Source organism: Ciona intestinalis, unplaced genomic scaffold (genome assembly GCF_000224145.3).
Source record: "Ciona intestinalis unplaced genomic scaffold, KH HT000119.2, whole genome shotgun sequence".
NCBI lineage: Eukaryota > Metazoa > Chordata > Ascidiacea > Phlebobranchia > Cionidae > Ciona > Ciona intestinalis.
The window spans coordinates 336,570-352,055 of record NW_004190441.2 but is presented as its reverse complement, the minus strand read 5'-3'; the positions used below and the strand labels follow the sequence as shown (position 1 = coordinate 352,055).

Sequence of the window (15,486 nt, the reverse complement as noted above, 5' to 3'; positions counted from 1 at the left end):
AGTTGAACTTCTAATAAAAATGTGCGTAAAGACGTTGACCCATATAAAAATAATGTTTTATATACAAGGTAAACCTCCAAAAAAATATAGACAAACGACTGACGCGGAAGTTAGATTTCTAATAAAAAGAAAAATGTGGGTGAAGATCCGACCCATATATAATTAACTTTTTATAACAACATAAACCATAAAATACCATAGCCTAGTCAAAGGAGGTAATAAACGACAAAATTCACAAACTTTAATTTCCCTTTTTAGTCTCCAGGAACGATGTTTATCACACATTGGTAAATGGATTTTTAGCGGGCAGAAGGGTTTGTCATTTTTTACCCCAAGTACCCCATTGTTTTCATTACCCCACTTGATATTTTTTTTCTTTCATATACATTATCCAGTTACCTGACACAACCTCAGGAGCCGCATAATTAGGCGACCCACAACTTGTCTTAAGGAATTCCCCATCAGACATCATGTTGGAGAGACCAAAGTCAGCGATTCTTACATTACTCCTCGCGTCAAGAAGGAGATTCTCGGGTTTCAGGTCGCGATGGACTACTTTGTGCCGATGGCAGTAATCCACTCCTGCAATTTAACATGGGATGGGTAGGAAAGCTATCGTGAGGTAGAGGAAACGACAGTTGTTATAACAGGTTTTCTGTTTAACATGGCATAAAAAAAAATCCAAAAAAAAAAAATCACCCACAAAGTAACATACATGGTAACTCGTAAGCTGGCACGAGGTGCTAAACCCGTGTGATAACGACTGTCGTTTTCCGGCCAAGCGAGGATAAAGTAAGTTACATTCATTACATTCATAAAGTGTAAAGACAATAAATCTGAATGGAAATATTCAAAAACATACTTTATATACACTTGTTAGTTTAAGCTTTTGAAACAGATTTTTTGTTAAAAGTTATGTACATGGAAATAAATAAGTTACATTCAAAATAAAACAGATTGGCCGTAAAATTGAGAGAAATTGTTCAAATATTTACATTTGAAATAAAGTTCAATCAACATATTTAAGATAAACACATAACTACCTGATATAATTTGCTGGAAAAACTTCCGGGCTTCGTTTTCATGAAGTTTTCCATGTTTAACAATGTAATCAAACAGTTCACCCCCTGGAACGTACTCCATCACCATAAAAATATCGGTCGGCGTGCATATTACTTGGTATAGCTTGATAATATGGGGATGCCGGAACAATTTAAGATTCTGGATTTCTCTCTTTAGTTTTCCCACCACATCGAGAGATTTGAGTTTCTGTCGATTGAGTATTTTAACAGCAACCTGGTACCCTGTGATCTGATGTGTGGCAATTTTCACTTTGCCGAAAGTTCCCACCCCAAGCGTACGGCCAAGAATATAGTGACCGATTTTAATTCCACCAATGTTTACATAACGACCTTCATTACTGTGAGAAGCCATAACCTAGAAAACAACGTACAGAGCAACTTTATTGTTTGATAAAACAGACAATTATATGTATAATTTTTTTTACACCGGTGAAAAATCTTCCAGTTGTTACAGATTAGTCTGGTGGGAAGTGTTAGAGGTTGGTGGTAGCAAACCCATCTACGGTGTTTATATGTTTATATGGGTTTCTATTACTAGATACGTTTAGCGGTTAGCAGAATACGTAGGGGGATTCTTCACTATAACACCCATTTTCAACAGATAGCAAAGTTATAACAACAACCAAGTACGAAAAACGTAAGAGCTCTAATTAATATTTTAAAACAAGATACAAACGCAAGTCATGTACATAAATACAAGGACAAAAACGTCTTATGGTGACTAACTCTACTTTTGCAGCATACCTGCACACGGCACACATACTACGACTAATAGAATGAACCGATTTTTGCTGCAGCAAAATACACAAGATCAAAGCAAAAAATTTTAGTACTCTACTGCCAACTACCGACCATGTTTATTTAGTTTTTACATTAATTGGTGGCACGCTAACATGGAATAAATGCATGAATTTAATTTTAAATGCTTTATCCTCATTCTATTTAAATAAATAACAACCGGAATAGGTGGGGTATATGCAATAAACAGCTTTCAATCTAAAAAAAAATATTAAAAAAAACAAATGCTTTATCCTCGTGGGTTGGAAAACAACAGTCGTTATATCACGGGTGTTCTGTTTCATACACCTCGTGCCCGCTTACAAGTTACCATGTATGTAACTTTGTGGACGTGTTTTTTTTTTGTATGGGTGATAATTTGAACAACCCATTAGTGACAACTGGGCTGGAGCAAAGTTAACCGGGTCGCTTGCCCGTTTAAAACTTTTAAAACGTTTGAATAAAAGCATAACCCATGATTGCTGCGTCTTATTGACTGCAGTAGGATGGGGGAAGATGAGACAGCGTTTTCACTTGTCCCTCTTGGTAGTAAACAAAGAACAATCAAAGAATTATAAACTTGTATCCCTACAACTTCCATTTATCGTTTTTAAATTGTTAAAACGAAATCAGAATATTTGGATATTATCTGCTGAAAGTGTCCTATCTTACCCGATCCTACTATATATAGCGGACATGTAATGTTCCCTGTTCACCGCCACGCTAATTAGGCTGACAACTAAACACGTTTTAAATATCCCGTCCGCGACCATGACGACCGTATTTTATGATGGCAGCTTAAACAAACCTTCGTATCACCGTGTCCATCATGATGTGAAGGGATGTATGAACAACGATGGACGTCTTAATAAAAGATTCAACGAACAAACACGCCCGCTGGAAGATAATGATAATTTGTCGTGTTCAATATTTCCACCGAGTTATAATGAGGGTTCGCACACTCCTTATTTCGCGATCGATCAGAGATACTGCGTACGGAAAACACATCACGTACTCATATATGATTATTATGCCAATGTCAGCTTATCGGCAAATTTTCTGTTCAAAGCGATGAATGTACAGATTGAGAACTTTGATAAGGATTGAAGTATGGCATTAATCTGCATTTATAATTTGTGAGATTAATTAGGTTCAGTAGTTCACAGCGCCGGTAATTGCCGCTGAAACGTACGTGTGTACATTTCATTGTAAAACACCTTCAAGAAAAATTCGGAAAAAGAAAAAGCGCACACCGCGAGAAAAAGGCGGAATTAGCGTCGTATTAAAGAGCTTCAGACAGTCAATAACCTTCGGCTTAATACAAGTCGCATGGTATTTGTGCTTACAGACTTACGAAAATACTGGATTATTTTTCAAGCAGAGCAAGTAGATATGGTTTGTTCGTGATTTCATCTCCTATAGAAATTACAAGCGTAACAGATTAAGACGAGTTACTGTCAGTGCCAGGCATATATAGGTGATGCACCTAATATTGGTCTAAAACAGTTGGTATCCCCCTCCCGCAGTTCGTTGTTTTGTATAAAGCTGTGATATATTCCATTGTCGGCGTGTTGGTTTCAATGTACAGTTTTTACGATGTGATGCATTGTTGTTTAAGGTATATTTTATATAAGATAGAAATGCATTGCTTTTATCCCGTTTTGCATTTGGCGTTTCAAACGGCACATAAATGCTAAGATGTCACTTTCATATCAACCGTCTCCAGCAGCAACGATGCCAACGACTCCGTCCACGCTTGGGTATAACGCGACTAATATATTACTTGGAGTGACAGCGGCAGAAAGCCAGCGCCAGGAAACAGCGCAAATGGTTTTGCTAATATGCATTTTGGCGGGCGCTTGTAGCTTGTTAACGATCGTCGGCAACGTGGTCGTCATCGTTTCGTTTTTCATCAACAAAAGTTTGCGAAACTTCAGCAACTACTTGATCCTAAGCCTCGCTATAAGCGACCTTACTATTGGCGCTTTTTCCATGAACGTGTACACTTCATATAACGTTAAAAACGAATGGATACTTGGCGAAGTTATGTGCAAAGCTTGGTTGGCTGTTGACTACACTGCTAGCAATGCGTCCGTGATGAACCTGCTGGTAATTTGTGTTGATAGGTAAGAACATCAAGTGAACACATATATTGTGCATCACATTCAAAATGTTTTATATCTTCCTTAAAATCGTAATTTTAAAGGTTAGGCGACGTGTTAATGTTTAACTGGGTGTCTTTGGGTAAACTCTTAAATCAAATCAAATATCGTATTCCGAGATTCATTGCAGTTCACGAAATTGTCAGTCAATCCAAGTTATATAATAGGGTGGGGAAAGACGGGACACCTTTAGCACATATTATCCAAATATCCTAATCGTGTTTTAGACAATTAACAACGATCTATAGGAGTCGCGAGGATGCGGTTTTATAACTTTTTTTGAATTATTTGTTTACCACCAAGCGACAAGAAAATGGAATAAAAAGGTGTCCCATCTTTCCCCACCCAAGTATAACTATAAGTCTACAAATAGTTGCCACTGCGCCGCACGTACTTTAAGTTTCTCCGATAACTCGCTTTGTTGAGTTTTCCACGTGGCTGCTTTGACTTACCATAACCGCTGCCCTTTATTGCATCCTGGAAGTCAGACGTTGTGTTTGGCAGAATAACCTTTATTGATCGGTGCTGATGCATTTAAAAGGTTCAGCAGGTGTTGAGTAGGTGCATGGCACACTCCACGTATACTGCGGTCATATCAATGCAAATTATCTTACGTTCCAGGTACCTTGCGATTACAAAGCCAGTAAAGTACAGGAAATGGTGCACCCCACAGCGAGCCGCCATCGCAATTGCTGGTGTGTGGATCCTGTCCTTCCTAATGTGGTGCCCAGCCATAGTTCTGTGGGACCTGTTTTCCACCGATACGAAGATGCCAACGAATGATTGTTACATTCCGTTTATGAAGGACAACGCATGGGTTACAGTAGCAACCATAGTCGGTGCATTCTATATTCCAGCAACTGCAATGTGCGCGTTGTATTACCAAGTGATCAGCAAACTCCGCAAGCGAAGACTGTAAGTAGATTAATTTAAGAACAAGACGGGACACCTTTAGCACATAATATCGAAATATCCTGATCGTGTTTTAATCAATTAACAACGGTTTATGGGAATCGTGAGGATACGGTTTTAAAATTCCTTAAATGTTCTTTGTTTACCATTAAATGGGACGAAAAAGTAGAAATAAAAATTTGGATTTTATGTGCTATAGGTGTCCCGTCTTCCCCCAGCCTACTATATTGTACCATTGTCACGTATTAAAAGGAAAACGTATATTCTTAAACCAAGCGTGCCAGTTAAACTGTTTGATCCTCTAGACTTGTTTGCTCTTGGTATGTGCCTTGTGGCAACATTCATAAAAATACTATACGACCGTATTTTATGGATTATACTTGTAATAAGCAAGGTTAAAAAGATATTCCTTGAACTATGTTTATTCGGATCCAAATATACAGTTGTGTCGTTGTAAGCCAGGGGTTCAAACACTTGAACACATAGGAAACATCACCTGATCATTATACACCCCCTGTCGCACTATTCCCAATGGTTATCCTGTCATAATGCTCTCATCACAGCTCTAATTGACAACCAGTAGTTAGACTCCCTGCCCCGATACATCGCTGGTGACGTATGGATGTCTATGCTTAAAGTTCAAAAATGTGCTCAATAATATGACTGCTGAAAGATTGCTTTGTTAAATGTCATTCAATCTAAATTAACGTATTTGGTTATATACAGTAGGTTGGGGTAAGATGGAACATGTTTTCTCTTTTCTTTTCCAATTTGATAGTAAACAAAAAGATCTACATAATTATATAATCGTTTCCTCACGACTCCCGTAGCCCGTTGTTAATTGTAAAACACGATTAGGAAATATGGGACATTATTTATGTACTTACAGTATGCCATCTTACCCCACAATAATTTATACGAAATTCCCCCCAAAAAAAGTCGGAAGGAAACCCGTTAAATGTAGCATACGTGATGTACCTTCGATCTTTTACTTGCGGTCAGCGTCCGTTCAATAAATGATAAAACGTCATCCTGGTATCGCGGTCAAAATCTCAGTACATAAAAAAACCATGCGGTCATCCCTGGGCAGTTTAATATGGCGATTTATCGCACATTTGTAGCCGCGTTGCATAAAATCATGCGAACTATCTGTTACATCTCCCACCGGGACCTGCCTCCGGTTTACGTCGGGTTTATTCCATCGATTGCAAGACGTTGCGCCAACACCGTCGGCCAATTCCGCTCGCAACAAATCGATAAAGGAAGAGCCTTAATTTTGGGTTAGTGTTAAAACAGCTACTTAGATTTAACGCTCTTCCCGCCCCTACATGAATAATTGATATAACAGTACACAAACACTACGTTGTTATTGTGTGTTGTCACATGTGCCATCATTAAATTATTGTCTTTCAGTGGGTTAAGGTCATTAGCGATCAAGGACACGCTAACGATGGCTGTACCACTTCCTGTCAATACCAACAACATATCGAGATCGGACGAAAAGAAATCGTTTTCTTCCAATTCGCCGAGCGCTGTTGATGGACAAGACAAATGTGACCAACATAATAAACAAGTTGTCTCACCCCGGGACAGTAGGGACAACCCGTCAGCCGCAGCGACCCTCGCTAACACAACGACTTCTCTATTAATGGCAACCACTGTGGAAAATGACTTGAAACATTCTGACACAGCTGAAACGAACAGCACCCTCCCGCATGAAGCTACAATGCCACTTGTAACCAGACGTTCAGCGAGCATCGCGAAGGCGAATTCATTTTCGTCCATAATTCGTAAAAACTCGGGTAGTAAATGCTTCTACCGTGAGCCACAGCGGGTGGTAAGAGAACGAAGAGTGACGGTGCTTCTAAAGTTTATCCTCACGTGTTTTATTGTGCTGTGGTTACCTTACAGTTTGATTATTCTTGTGACAAGCTTCTGGCCATCGTGTATGGTTCCTATTTACATTTGGAATCTCAGTTACTGGCTTTGTTATTTGAATAGCACGGTGAACCCATTTTGTTACGGATTCTGCAACGAGAATTTTCGCCAAACTTTCAAAGTTATTATAACGACAAAATGGTGGAGAAAGGAAGTGCGAAAAAGTTTACGATTAAGTCGTCGTACAAGTAATGCACCATACAGGTTCTCAACTATGCTACATAAAAAGCGAGAGGACCTCCCGCGAGCAAAAATGCGGGAGCGTTTTAAATCCACGTAAAACCATGTACATTATTTCACTTGAGCTGTTTTACTCCATTGTCACATATGTCTTTACTCCATCATGTTCGTCTACCATACACCGTGTTATAAAATACCAAGTCGTCGCATGGTTGGTTTGCTTTGACGCGTTTCAGATAGCAAGCGGTGTTAAGAAACTCGTAATTTATGGTTCAAAGGTTCACAGGCTCGTACCTCATGTTTACGAGGTAAAATATTCGGCAAAGCAAACGTATTGTGCGTTTAATGTAAACACGAATGGTAGACGCGAGGCTTTTTACGTGGCAATTGGGCCAGGTAAGTGATTATAGAAGATGGGTCGAACGTTTTGCATTGAAAAGAGATTAGCCATTGTAACATTATTGTTATAGCGTTATTTAACTGGAAAGGGGAGAATCAATAATCAATAAACACAGCGATAGCTTTGTTGTGTTGTCATTATACGGAAGCTTCTGTTATACGCATACATTATTCAAGCGACAATCAGGCGGACTAGAGAGCATCAAGACTCAATAAAACATACATTAGGAGCAAATTTCCACGTCGGCTGAGGAAACTCTATTCCAGGCCTACCACACACACACACAGTGTTTTCTGGCATACGATGCGAGCTCAAAATCGATTCTTATATATCCTATATTTGGTTTCGCTGTGCCGTGAAAACATACTGTGTTTCCCTTTAACGCATTAACAAACGCCCACGAAGGTTTAAGTTTCTTTCCCCTTATAATTAAAAGTATAACGTTACAGAACAAGACGCCAAAAAGCGTTTCAGAGAGATAGTTGTTCCACAATTATTGGTTGTGACGTTCTCAAACACCAGTCATTGTTACGAATGAATGGGGATTATGACCGCTTCAATAGATCACCATATTTGTTCTGTGCCCACTTTGTTACACTTCTTGCTTATTGAAAGCCAAATGTGTTTAATTTAAACCATGGCCCACTGAATGTATATTAATATTATGATAGTATTGTGGGGTAAGACGGGACAGCTTAGCACATAATATCCGAATTTACCGATCGTGTTTTAAACAATTAACATCGGTCTATAGGAGTCGTGAGAATATGGTTTTATAATTTTTGAATGGTCATTGTTTGTCACCAAATGGGACGAGAAAATAGAATGGAAAGGTGTCCCATTTTTCCCCACCCTACTATATATTATTATTAAGATAACTGAGCAATATATTTGTTTGTTCCAATGCATTGTTTAAAGTTCATGTTTAGTAGGGTGGGGAAGATGGGACGCCTTTTCATTCTATTTTCTCGACTTATTTGGTAGCAAACAAAGAGTTTGAATATAAAAATACTACACATTTATGATCGCCAAAGAATGCAACAACACCATGTTTTATAATTAGTACCTACCATATACAGTTTGATTGGATGACTGCGCCGAGCATTGAACCAGGCATCCTTCGGCTATGATGCACGCCTATAATCATTGAGCCATAACCCGCATTAACGCCTGTTCATTGCGACCGTTGCACCTATTTGTCAATTATAAAAATGATGGATTTGTTTACTGGGTAACATGCTGCGAATGGAAATAATAGAAAAATAATAATAATAAGGTCAACGAGGTGTGATCAGAAATATATGAAGTATTTTCATCGCTATAACACGATGGGTAGTTAATTTCCGCCATGCAGGTGTTATGTTCAATTATCCAAGCTCGTTTTTCTGTGTTCTTATAAATATCCTTACACCTGTCGCTGTTGTTTGTGTATTTCCGGTAAACAACACATTCGACCACTTAAAAAAACCAATTATGCGCAAAGCAGGTGCGTTAAACAAGCAAGAAAATAAATTGAAAACACATTTGGTGTAATTGTAATCAATCTTATTGTAGTCAGTGGACACGAAACTAAACATTCGTGTTATAACAACTGTCGTTGCCCCGTTATGCGAGGATAAATATGTTACATTCATGGTAACTTGTAAGCAGACACGAGGTGTATGAAACAGAACACCCGTGTTATAACGATTGTTGTTGCCCCGCCATGCGAGGTTAAACAAGTTACATTCATTCACTCAGCTATTCCCATATCTAGAGCAGCTTCATATTGCCCCGCGTTTAATTGCTGGGATCATCTGTTCAAACAGTTTTAAGCAAAAATACAGCTGATCAAATAATTTACAATTCAGTCAGCTTCCGTTTGTTACTTACTAAAACTTTAAACGGTTTATTATTGTTCCAGTATTTCTTGTTGCTGCTGTTGTCCTTCTTTTCCATATAATCATTTTCACAAAAAATCCAAATTCTTAATTCTTGCATGTGGTCTTAAATCTCGTGACTGAAATGAAATTCTAATACTCTCTATATATTAGTTTTAGAATAATTTTTCAGTTTTATATAAATCGCGAATCGTTTTGAACTTAGTTTGTTTCGCCATGTTGAATTGACGTCACAACCATCCGCTAAGTTAATTGGTCATATTGCACACGTGACCGACGCCTCGCACCAGCTGATTACGCCCGCCTTGATTGCTCCGCGCATAAAACGCCTCTTCTATACAAAGTTAGCACGTTTCAGTTTAGATGAAGTTGGTTCCACACCAGGTTACAAGTTGGAAGGTTTCAACAAGTTTTCTTGCAAGACTTGAGTTAAGTATTGTTTCATTACATTAGTATTATATTATGACATATACAAGTTACTATAACATAGATATATATATACCACTAATATACAATAATATTATTAACTACATTATATGCAGTAATATCATGCTACAAGTTTTGTGCCTTCCGTTTATTACTTTATTATAAGTTTAAATTATTCTTCATCACATTCTGTTTCTGGAATCGCGACCGTCTTTATCACGTCACACGCAATATCTCGGTTTATAATCGCTGCGTTGTTACGTCACAAACCGACACAATCGCCTAAACTTCACTCTTTACTGCTCGCGTTGATGTTACGTCATTAGTTTCGTTACGTCATAGCTGAACACGCGACTGTTCTACGCAATCGTTTCGCGACGTTTATTCATGGGGCCCCATGCGCGTTGTGCGTCGACGCAAGGCACATTACTTGTATATTCTAATTATATTTTCGCTATGAGCGCGAAGCAAGAAGATCAAAGAATTGGTAAAGTATAAATCACAATTGGCATTATAACGTACATAAGCTCTTTTCTAGAAACATCGATGATGTGACGTCACGAAGTGGTGATGACGCTAAAGAAGAACCCACTTCGTAGGTTTATTGTTTCATCATAAACTTATTTTGCTTGAAATGATGTTTTAAAGTTATTTTTTTGCAGAATAAGGTATGTGACGTCACAGAGGACCAAGCGGGCCACGACACGAATGAAGAATGAAGGTAATTACGTATTATTATACAAACCGATATATAACGGTTATGTTGTTTTTTTGCAGAAAAGTCGGCGAATAAAGCTGCCGAAGAAAAGCGCAAGGTATTGTATAATATCATTGTTTATGATTTAGTAATAAACGTTTAGGAATAAATTTTAACATGAAGAAACTCTTGTAGAATTGATGAATTTTCATCTTTTTGTGTAGCTACTACGTCTAACTATGACGTAACTATATCCTACATTTGCAGACGAAGAATAAAGACGAAGACGCCGATAAAGGATACACGGTTTGAGGTTTGAGTATTATAAGTATGAGTTGTGTGTTGTATGTGTTTCTTGTCTGCGCTGCTGTATTCTTATTCTGCTGGACCTAATGTTGCCAGCTATTTTTAGTCAGTCACTACTATAGTGCATTTTGCATGTCTATGAAATATATGCAATGAAACTATGGCGAACATCTTGCTGGATCAGATTTTGTTGTTGTACACTCTATTGGGTACTTCGTCTACAAAGGTCGAATCCTTCAGCGATTCTGTATTGTCCTGATCGCTTGGTGAGAACGCTGTGTTGGTACACAACTACTCGAGTAATATTAACACGCAGTATAATATGCGCATAGTAACCTTTTTAATATAATGTAATCTATATTTAGCATAAAATAGTATAACTTCCCCACGTGACTAACTTTATATTTAAACGTCATGTAGCGTGATTGGGACGATGGCCACGTCACGATTACGCTACGACGTCGATACGGTGGGTCAGAGCATTGTCATGACCTTGCGTTCGGTGCGGTTACGTCAGTTTTGATTGAGTTACTTAACGGTCAGGTTGTTGCGTGGACGTCGCCGCCAGTGATGCTACGCTAGATATTTAGGTCACTATTGGCACAGTGATGCTACGCTCAGTTTTAGGTCACTGCCAATGCGGTTCGTAACAACCTGACGCAGTTTCGTGGCGGTCGATGCGGTGCGTAACATCCGGACGTTATTATATTGTGTGAAGATACGACGAGAGTATCGCGGTACCAACATGGCGACTTACTTTTTGATTGGGAGGTGCGGAGCTGTTGTTGGCTTCGACTCCTTGCGGTCGGACATTCAATATGGTGTACGCTGCAGATGATTATCCTTCAGGATTTGAACCATATTTTATTTGTAGATGTTTCACTGATTATGTCCGCGTTAATTATTTTTTGACTGCGTCCCCTTTTTGTATGATTGAGCTGTTGTGTTTGTTGCATGTTTGGCACATGTATGTCGCTGCACTCGTTGTACAATTTTGTCTTTTTGTTGGTGCGTTCCTTACTATTTTTGTCTGACGGTTAGTTTAACTTGCTTGGGTAAGTTATCCAGCAAGGGTTTCTCACCAGAGTAGAAACCCACTACCATTGGCTGGGGGCTTGTCGTGCCGTAGTGGCTTTCCACCAACGCCAGCCACATAAACTATGAAGGTATTTTAATTCTGTTTCTATTTTTCAGAAGCTTCTTCAATAAAAGTCATCACGTTTATTTTGTTTTGTGTAACTACTTTGTACTATTGCAAAATAAAATATCAACTCAACTTAGTTTTTGTTTCAATATTAAATGACGTCAGAATCTAGATACGTCATGAAAGAGTGACGTCAATCAGTCCCCATACGTCACTTCAAAGCATGACGTCATTGTGATTCTATGTGTCTTGTTGTGACATATCTATGAAAGGAACGGTTTCGGTGATTTTTTGCGTGTTTTTGCGATGTGGCGTTTTGTTGTGTATTGAGTATTGATCAATCGCTTGTTTTAGTTTTGTATAATTATTCCTAAGACTTCTACTGTATATTTAGACGTTAGTCAGTTGTTAAAACATGGAAGGGACTATACAACCAAGCCAAAGTGCCCAGCAATGTTATTCAAAACTACAAAAACTTAAAGAACTTCGGTAAGTAATAAATATCACTGTTGTAAAGGGTGATCGGTGACAATTTCGGTATTAAAATATTTCCTAGGTTTAACTGATACTCGCTGTATAACGTGTTTTTAATTTCATGCGTTACCAAACTGGGAGTTATATGGAGGGGTAAATGTGGACTTTATTTGTTGCTAGTGAAGAATCCTCACCCTGCGTTATCTACTAACCACTAACCCATATAACCCCTAGGTCCTAACTGCCAACCTCTAACACTTTCCACCAGCCTAATCTGTTATGTGCCGGAGGATTCTTCACTAGTGCTCTATACTTTCATATTTCAACATGACAACCATTATTATTTTGATGTTCAGGCAAAAAACAGTACAAGTTGAGAAAATGAAACTTTCCATAAAAGATTCGCTTCATAATGCTGAGGAAGAAGCAAAATCACTCAAAGAATATAAGAAGGAGATTTCTTACTTGTTGCAGGAGAAGATGGCCCACGTTGAGGAATTGCGATTGATACATACTGATATCAACACAGTGAGTTTCGGTGTTTGTTTAAATCATAGGTTTAATTGAGAATACAGACGTCTCTATCCACTGCAGTCAAAGGTATAGTCTTAAAAGTGAGGGGTTTGGTTGTCTGAATTGTCACCCATGCATTAAAACAATCACCCACAACGTTACATACGTGGTAACTCGTAAGCGGGCACGAGGTGTATGAAACAGAACACCCGTGTTATAATGGACCAAATATCTTATGCTTTGATTTTTCACTTTACTTCACAGATGGAAAACCTGATCAAGCAAAGTTCAGCCGAACGTAGCAACTTGATCCACGATAGCCAGAGGTTGATGGAGCAGTACAAACCCCTTAAACTGGAGATCGAAGTTTTGCGGCAGGAGATTGGGTTGGAACATCTAGAAGCGGATGATGCAGAGTTTTCTGTGGAGTAAGTTGGTTTTGTCTATTGTTTATTTCAGGTGATTTTTACCTTTTTAACTACTTGTGGCTTATAACTGTGTCTTGGATATGTTACGTGAATATGAGCTGTTATTATTAAATAATTGTAGTTGTATCATGGTAGAGTATACTATCACCTAAGTTGCTAAGTTTTCTCTTTGACCAAATTTCATTGGTTGATTGGATTTACGTTTGCTGCATATTTAGTTGCATTTGGTAGCCGAATCTTGCCTAAAAGTCCCATTCTGTGTCATGTTATGAGACTTATAAATAGAATGTACATAAACATATACAATATCAGGATATTTGGCAACTCTGGCCCAATGGTGTTTCACTCAACATGACCCACCCAGTAACCGACATACAGTAGAACATTATCATTTACTTTATTTTGTTGCTAACATTGCTTGTCATCCAGGATGCTACAAGACATAGACGCTGGCATGACTCGTATGCAAGATAAACAAGCAGAGAAAATGATGTTTAACATCGAACCTGGTGAAGCAAAACCACCAGTAGTTCGTGTGAATAACGAGAACAAACCAACTTCATCACAGCCCCCTCCCATGAAGGTATGGAATGTTTGGTTTAAAATCATTGGGGTTGTGTTTATACTGTTGCCGCCAGGCATATTATATTATATTTGTATTTTGGCTCTTCTGGCATTTATTTGCCAACCGATGTTTTGACATCCTATTCAGGTCGTCTTTATCAGGGTGAAATGTTGAGTAAGATTTCTTAATGTTTTAGCATTGTTTGCTTTTATTATGTGTCATATGACACTGAATAAAACGAAGACGACCTGAATAATATTGAAACGTCGGTTAGCAAAATTCTTAAGTCTAACTTATTGGTTGTAATGTTTACTGATTAATGCAGTGTATATAATCCCGGGGTAGGCCTTTCACCCTGCCCCCTAGGTTTTTCGTCTATCATATAACCCCTATACCCCCGTAGGCTTGTTTATCCTGCCATCAACAAATCCATCGTAACGCACCAATCTGTCCACTCTGCAAAGCAAAGAGCAGATCAAGGAATCCAAAGAAACCAAAGAAATCTCTTAAAACTGATGAATAAACTTAGACTTCTATGTTTTCGCATGCACTGTTTGTGTACTTGTTGTAACTTCTCGATATTTCCACCAACAGACCTATGTTTAAAGCTTGGCAAATTCCAAATATTTTTTATTTTTTTTAAAGTTTTTTCTATTTTTATTTTTTTTATTTTTCTCAAATGATAGCGAATTGTGTTAAAACACGAAGAAAAGGACTTAGCAGTAAAACGGCAGTCATATTTCGTATATTTTTATTTGAGTAAATTTTAGTTGCTTACCATATTAATTATGCATTTGATATATTTTTCAATAGTGGTGCTCTACTGTTGTGCTATGTTTAGCAATGGAAACATTGACACAAATATTTAACAAAATGCTGTTGAACTGCTGTGTTTTTATTGTCACGCGTATTTTTTATGTATAATTGTTAATTTTGTTGTAATGTTTATATAATCCCGTACTATGTGTTGAGTAATTGCTTACGTGTGCAATTGTAGCCACCCATTCAATAATCATTTCCTCACATCTTGTTTAAAACAGAGTTAGCTTGACTTAGTTGACACAAAATGTCAAAATCTGAGAATAAATATTCCGTCCTACTGCCCACATACAACGAAAGGGAGAACCTTCCTATTATAACTTGGCTGTTGGTCAAGTATTTCACAGAAAGGTAAATTTAAGACAAAATATGCTCATTTTTTATTTTATGTTGTTACAAGGCTGTCATTTTTCTTAATATAAGTGAGAACCTACAGTAGCCTACTATAAAGGTCGTAAAATTTGTTCTAAAAGCTTATATTCAGTAGTAAAATGTTTTTAATTCTTGTAAATTGAGTATTCTGCCAGCAAGCATAATGTAGTTTATATTTTTTGCCTTTTTTCGATAAACCGTGATGTTCCTCTTTATGTGTTTACTTGAGATTTTGAGAAAAAGTATTTTCAGCTTAACATGGTTAAATCTTTGTTTCACAAACAGCAACTACAATTTTGAAATTATCGTCATTGATGACGGAAGTCCTGATGGGACACTAGAGGTCGCTAAACAACTACAAACTATTTATGGGGAGGATAAAATTGTAAGGAAACTTTTTTGTTTGAAGGA

General features: G+C 37.9%; 4 protein-coding genes across 5 annotated transcripts in view; 3 read left to right on the top strand and 1 right to left on the bottom strand.

Moving 5' to 3' along the window:
- Positions 1-1,846, bottom strand: part of LOC100184788 (5'-AMP-activated protein kinase catalytic subunit alpha-2-like) — an 11,199-nt gene extending 9,353 nt beyond the window's left edge. Inside the window, exons 1-3 of the mRNA XM_002119669.5 lie at positions 1,827-1,846; positions 1,044-1,437; positions 400-582 (exon numbers count right to left, since the gene is read on the bottom strand). Of these exons, the coding sequence (XP_002119705.2) occupies positions 400-582; positions 1,044-1,434 (574 nt within the window). The 5' untranslated portion in view covers positions 1,435-1,437; positions 1,827-1,846. The remainder of the gene's footprint in view (positions 1-399; positions 583-1,043; positions 1,438-1,826) is intronic.
- A 1,271-nt stretch (positions 1,847-3,117) lies between these two features.
- Positions 3,118-7,260, top strand: LOC100182166 (muscarinic acetylcholine receptor M3-like). Its single transcript, XM_018815941.2, has 3 exons — positions 3,118-3,985; positions 4,643-4,936; positions 6,347-7,260. The coding sequence occupies exons 1-3, from the start codon at positions 3,558-3,560 to the stop codon at positions 7,149-7,151; spliced, it is 1,527 nt and encodes a 508-aa protein (XP_018671486.1). The 5' UTR covers positions 3,118-3,557; the 3' UTR covers positions 7,152-7,260.
- A 4,617-nt stretch (positions 7,261-11,877) lies between these two features.
- Positions 11,878-14,923, top strand: LOC100178220 (zinc finger C4H2 domain-containing protein-like). The gene is made up of 5 exons (XM_002131501.5): positions 11,878-12,393; positions 12,735-12,906; positions 13,156-13,319; positions 13,749-13,902; positions 14,288-14,923. Exons 1-5 carry the CDS (start codon positions 12,320-12,322, stop codon positions 14,405-14,407), a joined length of 684 nt encoding a protein of 227 aa, XP_002131537.1. The 5' UTR covers positions 11,878-12,319; the 3' UTR covers positions 14,408-14,923.
- LOC100180591 (dolichol-phosphate mannosyltransferase subunit 1) overlaps positions 14,923-15,486 on the top strand; it is a 4,993-nt gene continuing 4,429 nt past the window's right edge. For both annotated transcript variants that reach the window (XM_002131455.4, XM_026838834.1), the window contains exons 1-2: positions 14,923-15,054; positions 15,361-15,460. In XM_002131455.4, coding sequence (XP_002131491.1) covers positions 14,951-15,054; positions 15,361-15,460 — 204 coding nt within the window. In that variant the 5' untranslated portion in view covers positions 14,923-14,950. The remainder of the gene's footprint in view (positions 15,055-15,360; positions 15,461-15,486) is intronic.

Coding starts and splice junctions, on each gene's coding strand:
- LOC100182166 (XM_018815941.2), top strand. CDS start 3,558: ATGTCACTTTCATATCAACCGTCTCCAGCAGCAACGATGCCAACGACT. Junction 3,986..4,642: donor CTGGTAATTTGTGTTGATAG/GTAAGAACATCA, acceptor CTTACGTTCCAG/GTACCTTGCGATTACAAAGC. Junction 4,937..6,346: donor AAACTCCGCAAGCGAAGACT/GTAAGTAGATTA, acceptor ATTGTCTTTCAG/TGGGTTAAGGTCATTAGCGA.
- LOC100178220 (XM_002131501.5), top strand. CDS start 12,320: ATGGAAGGGACTATACAACCAAGCCAAAGTGCCCAGCAATGTTATTCA. Junction 13,320..13,748: donor GATGCAGAGTTTTCTGTGGA/GTAAGTTGGTTT, acceptor CTTGTCATCCAG/GATGCTACAAGACATAGACG. Junction 13,903..14,287: donor CACAGCCCCCTCCCATGAAG/GTATGGAATGTT, acceptor ATACCCCCGTAG/GCTTGTTTATCCTGCCATCA.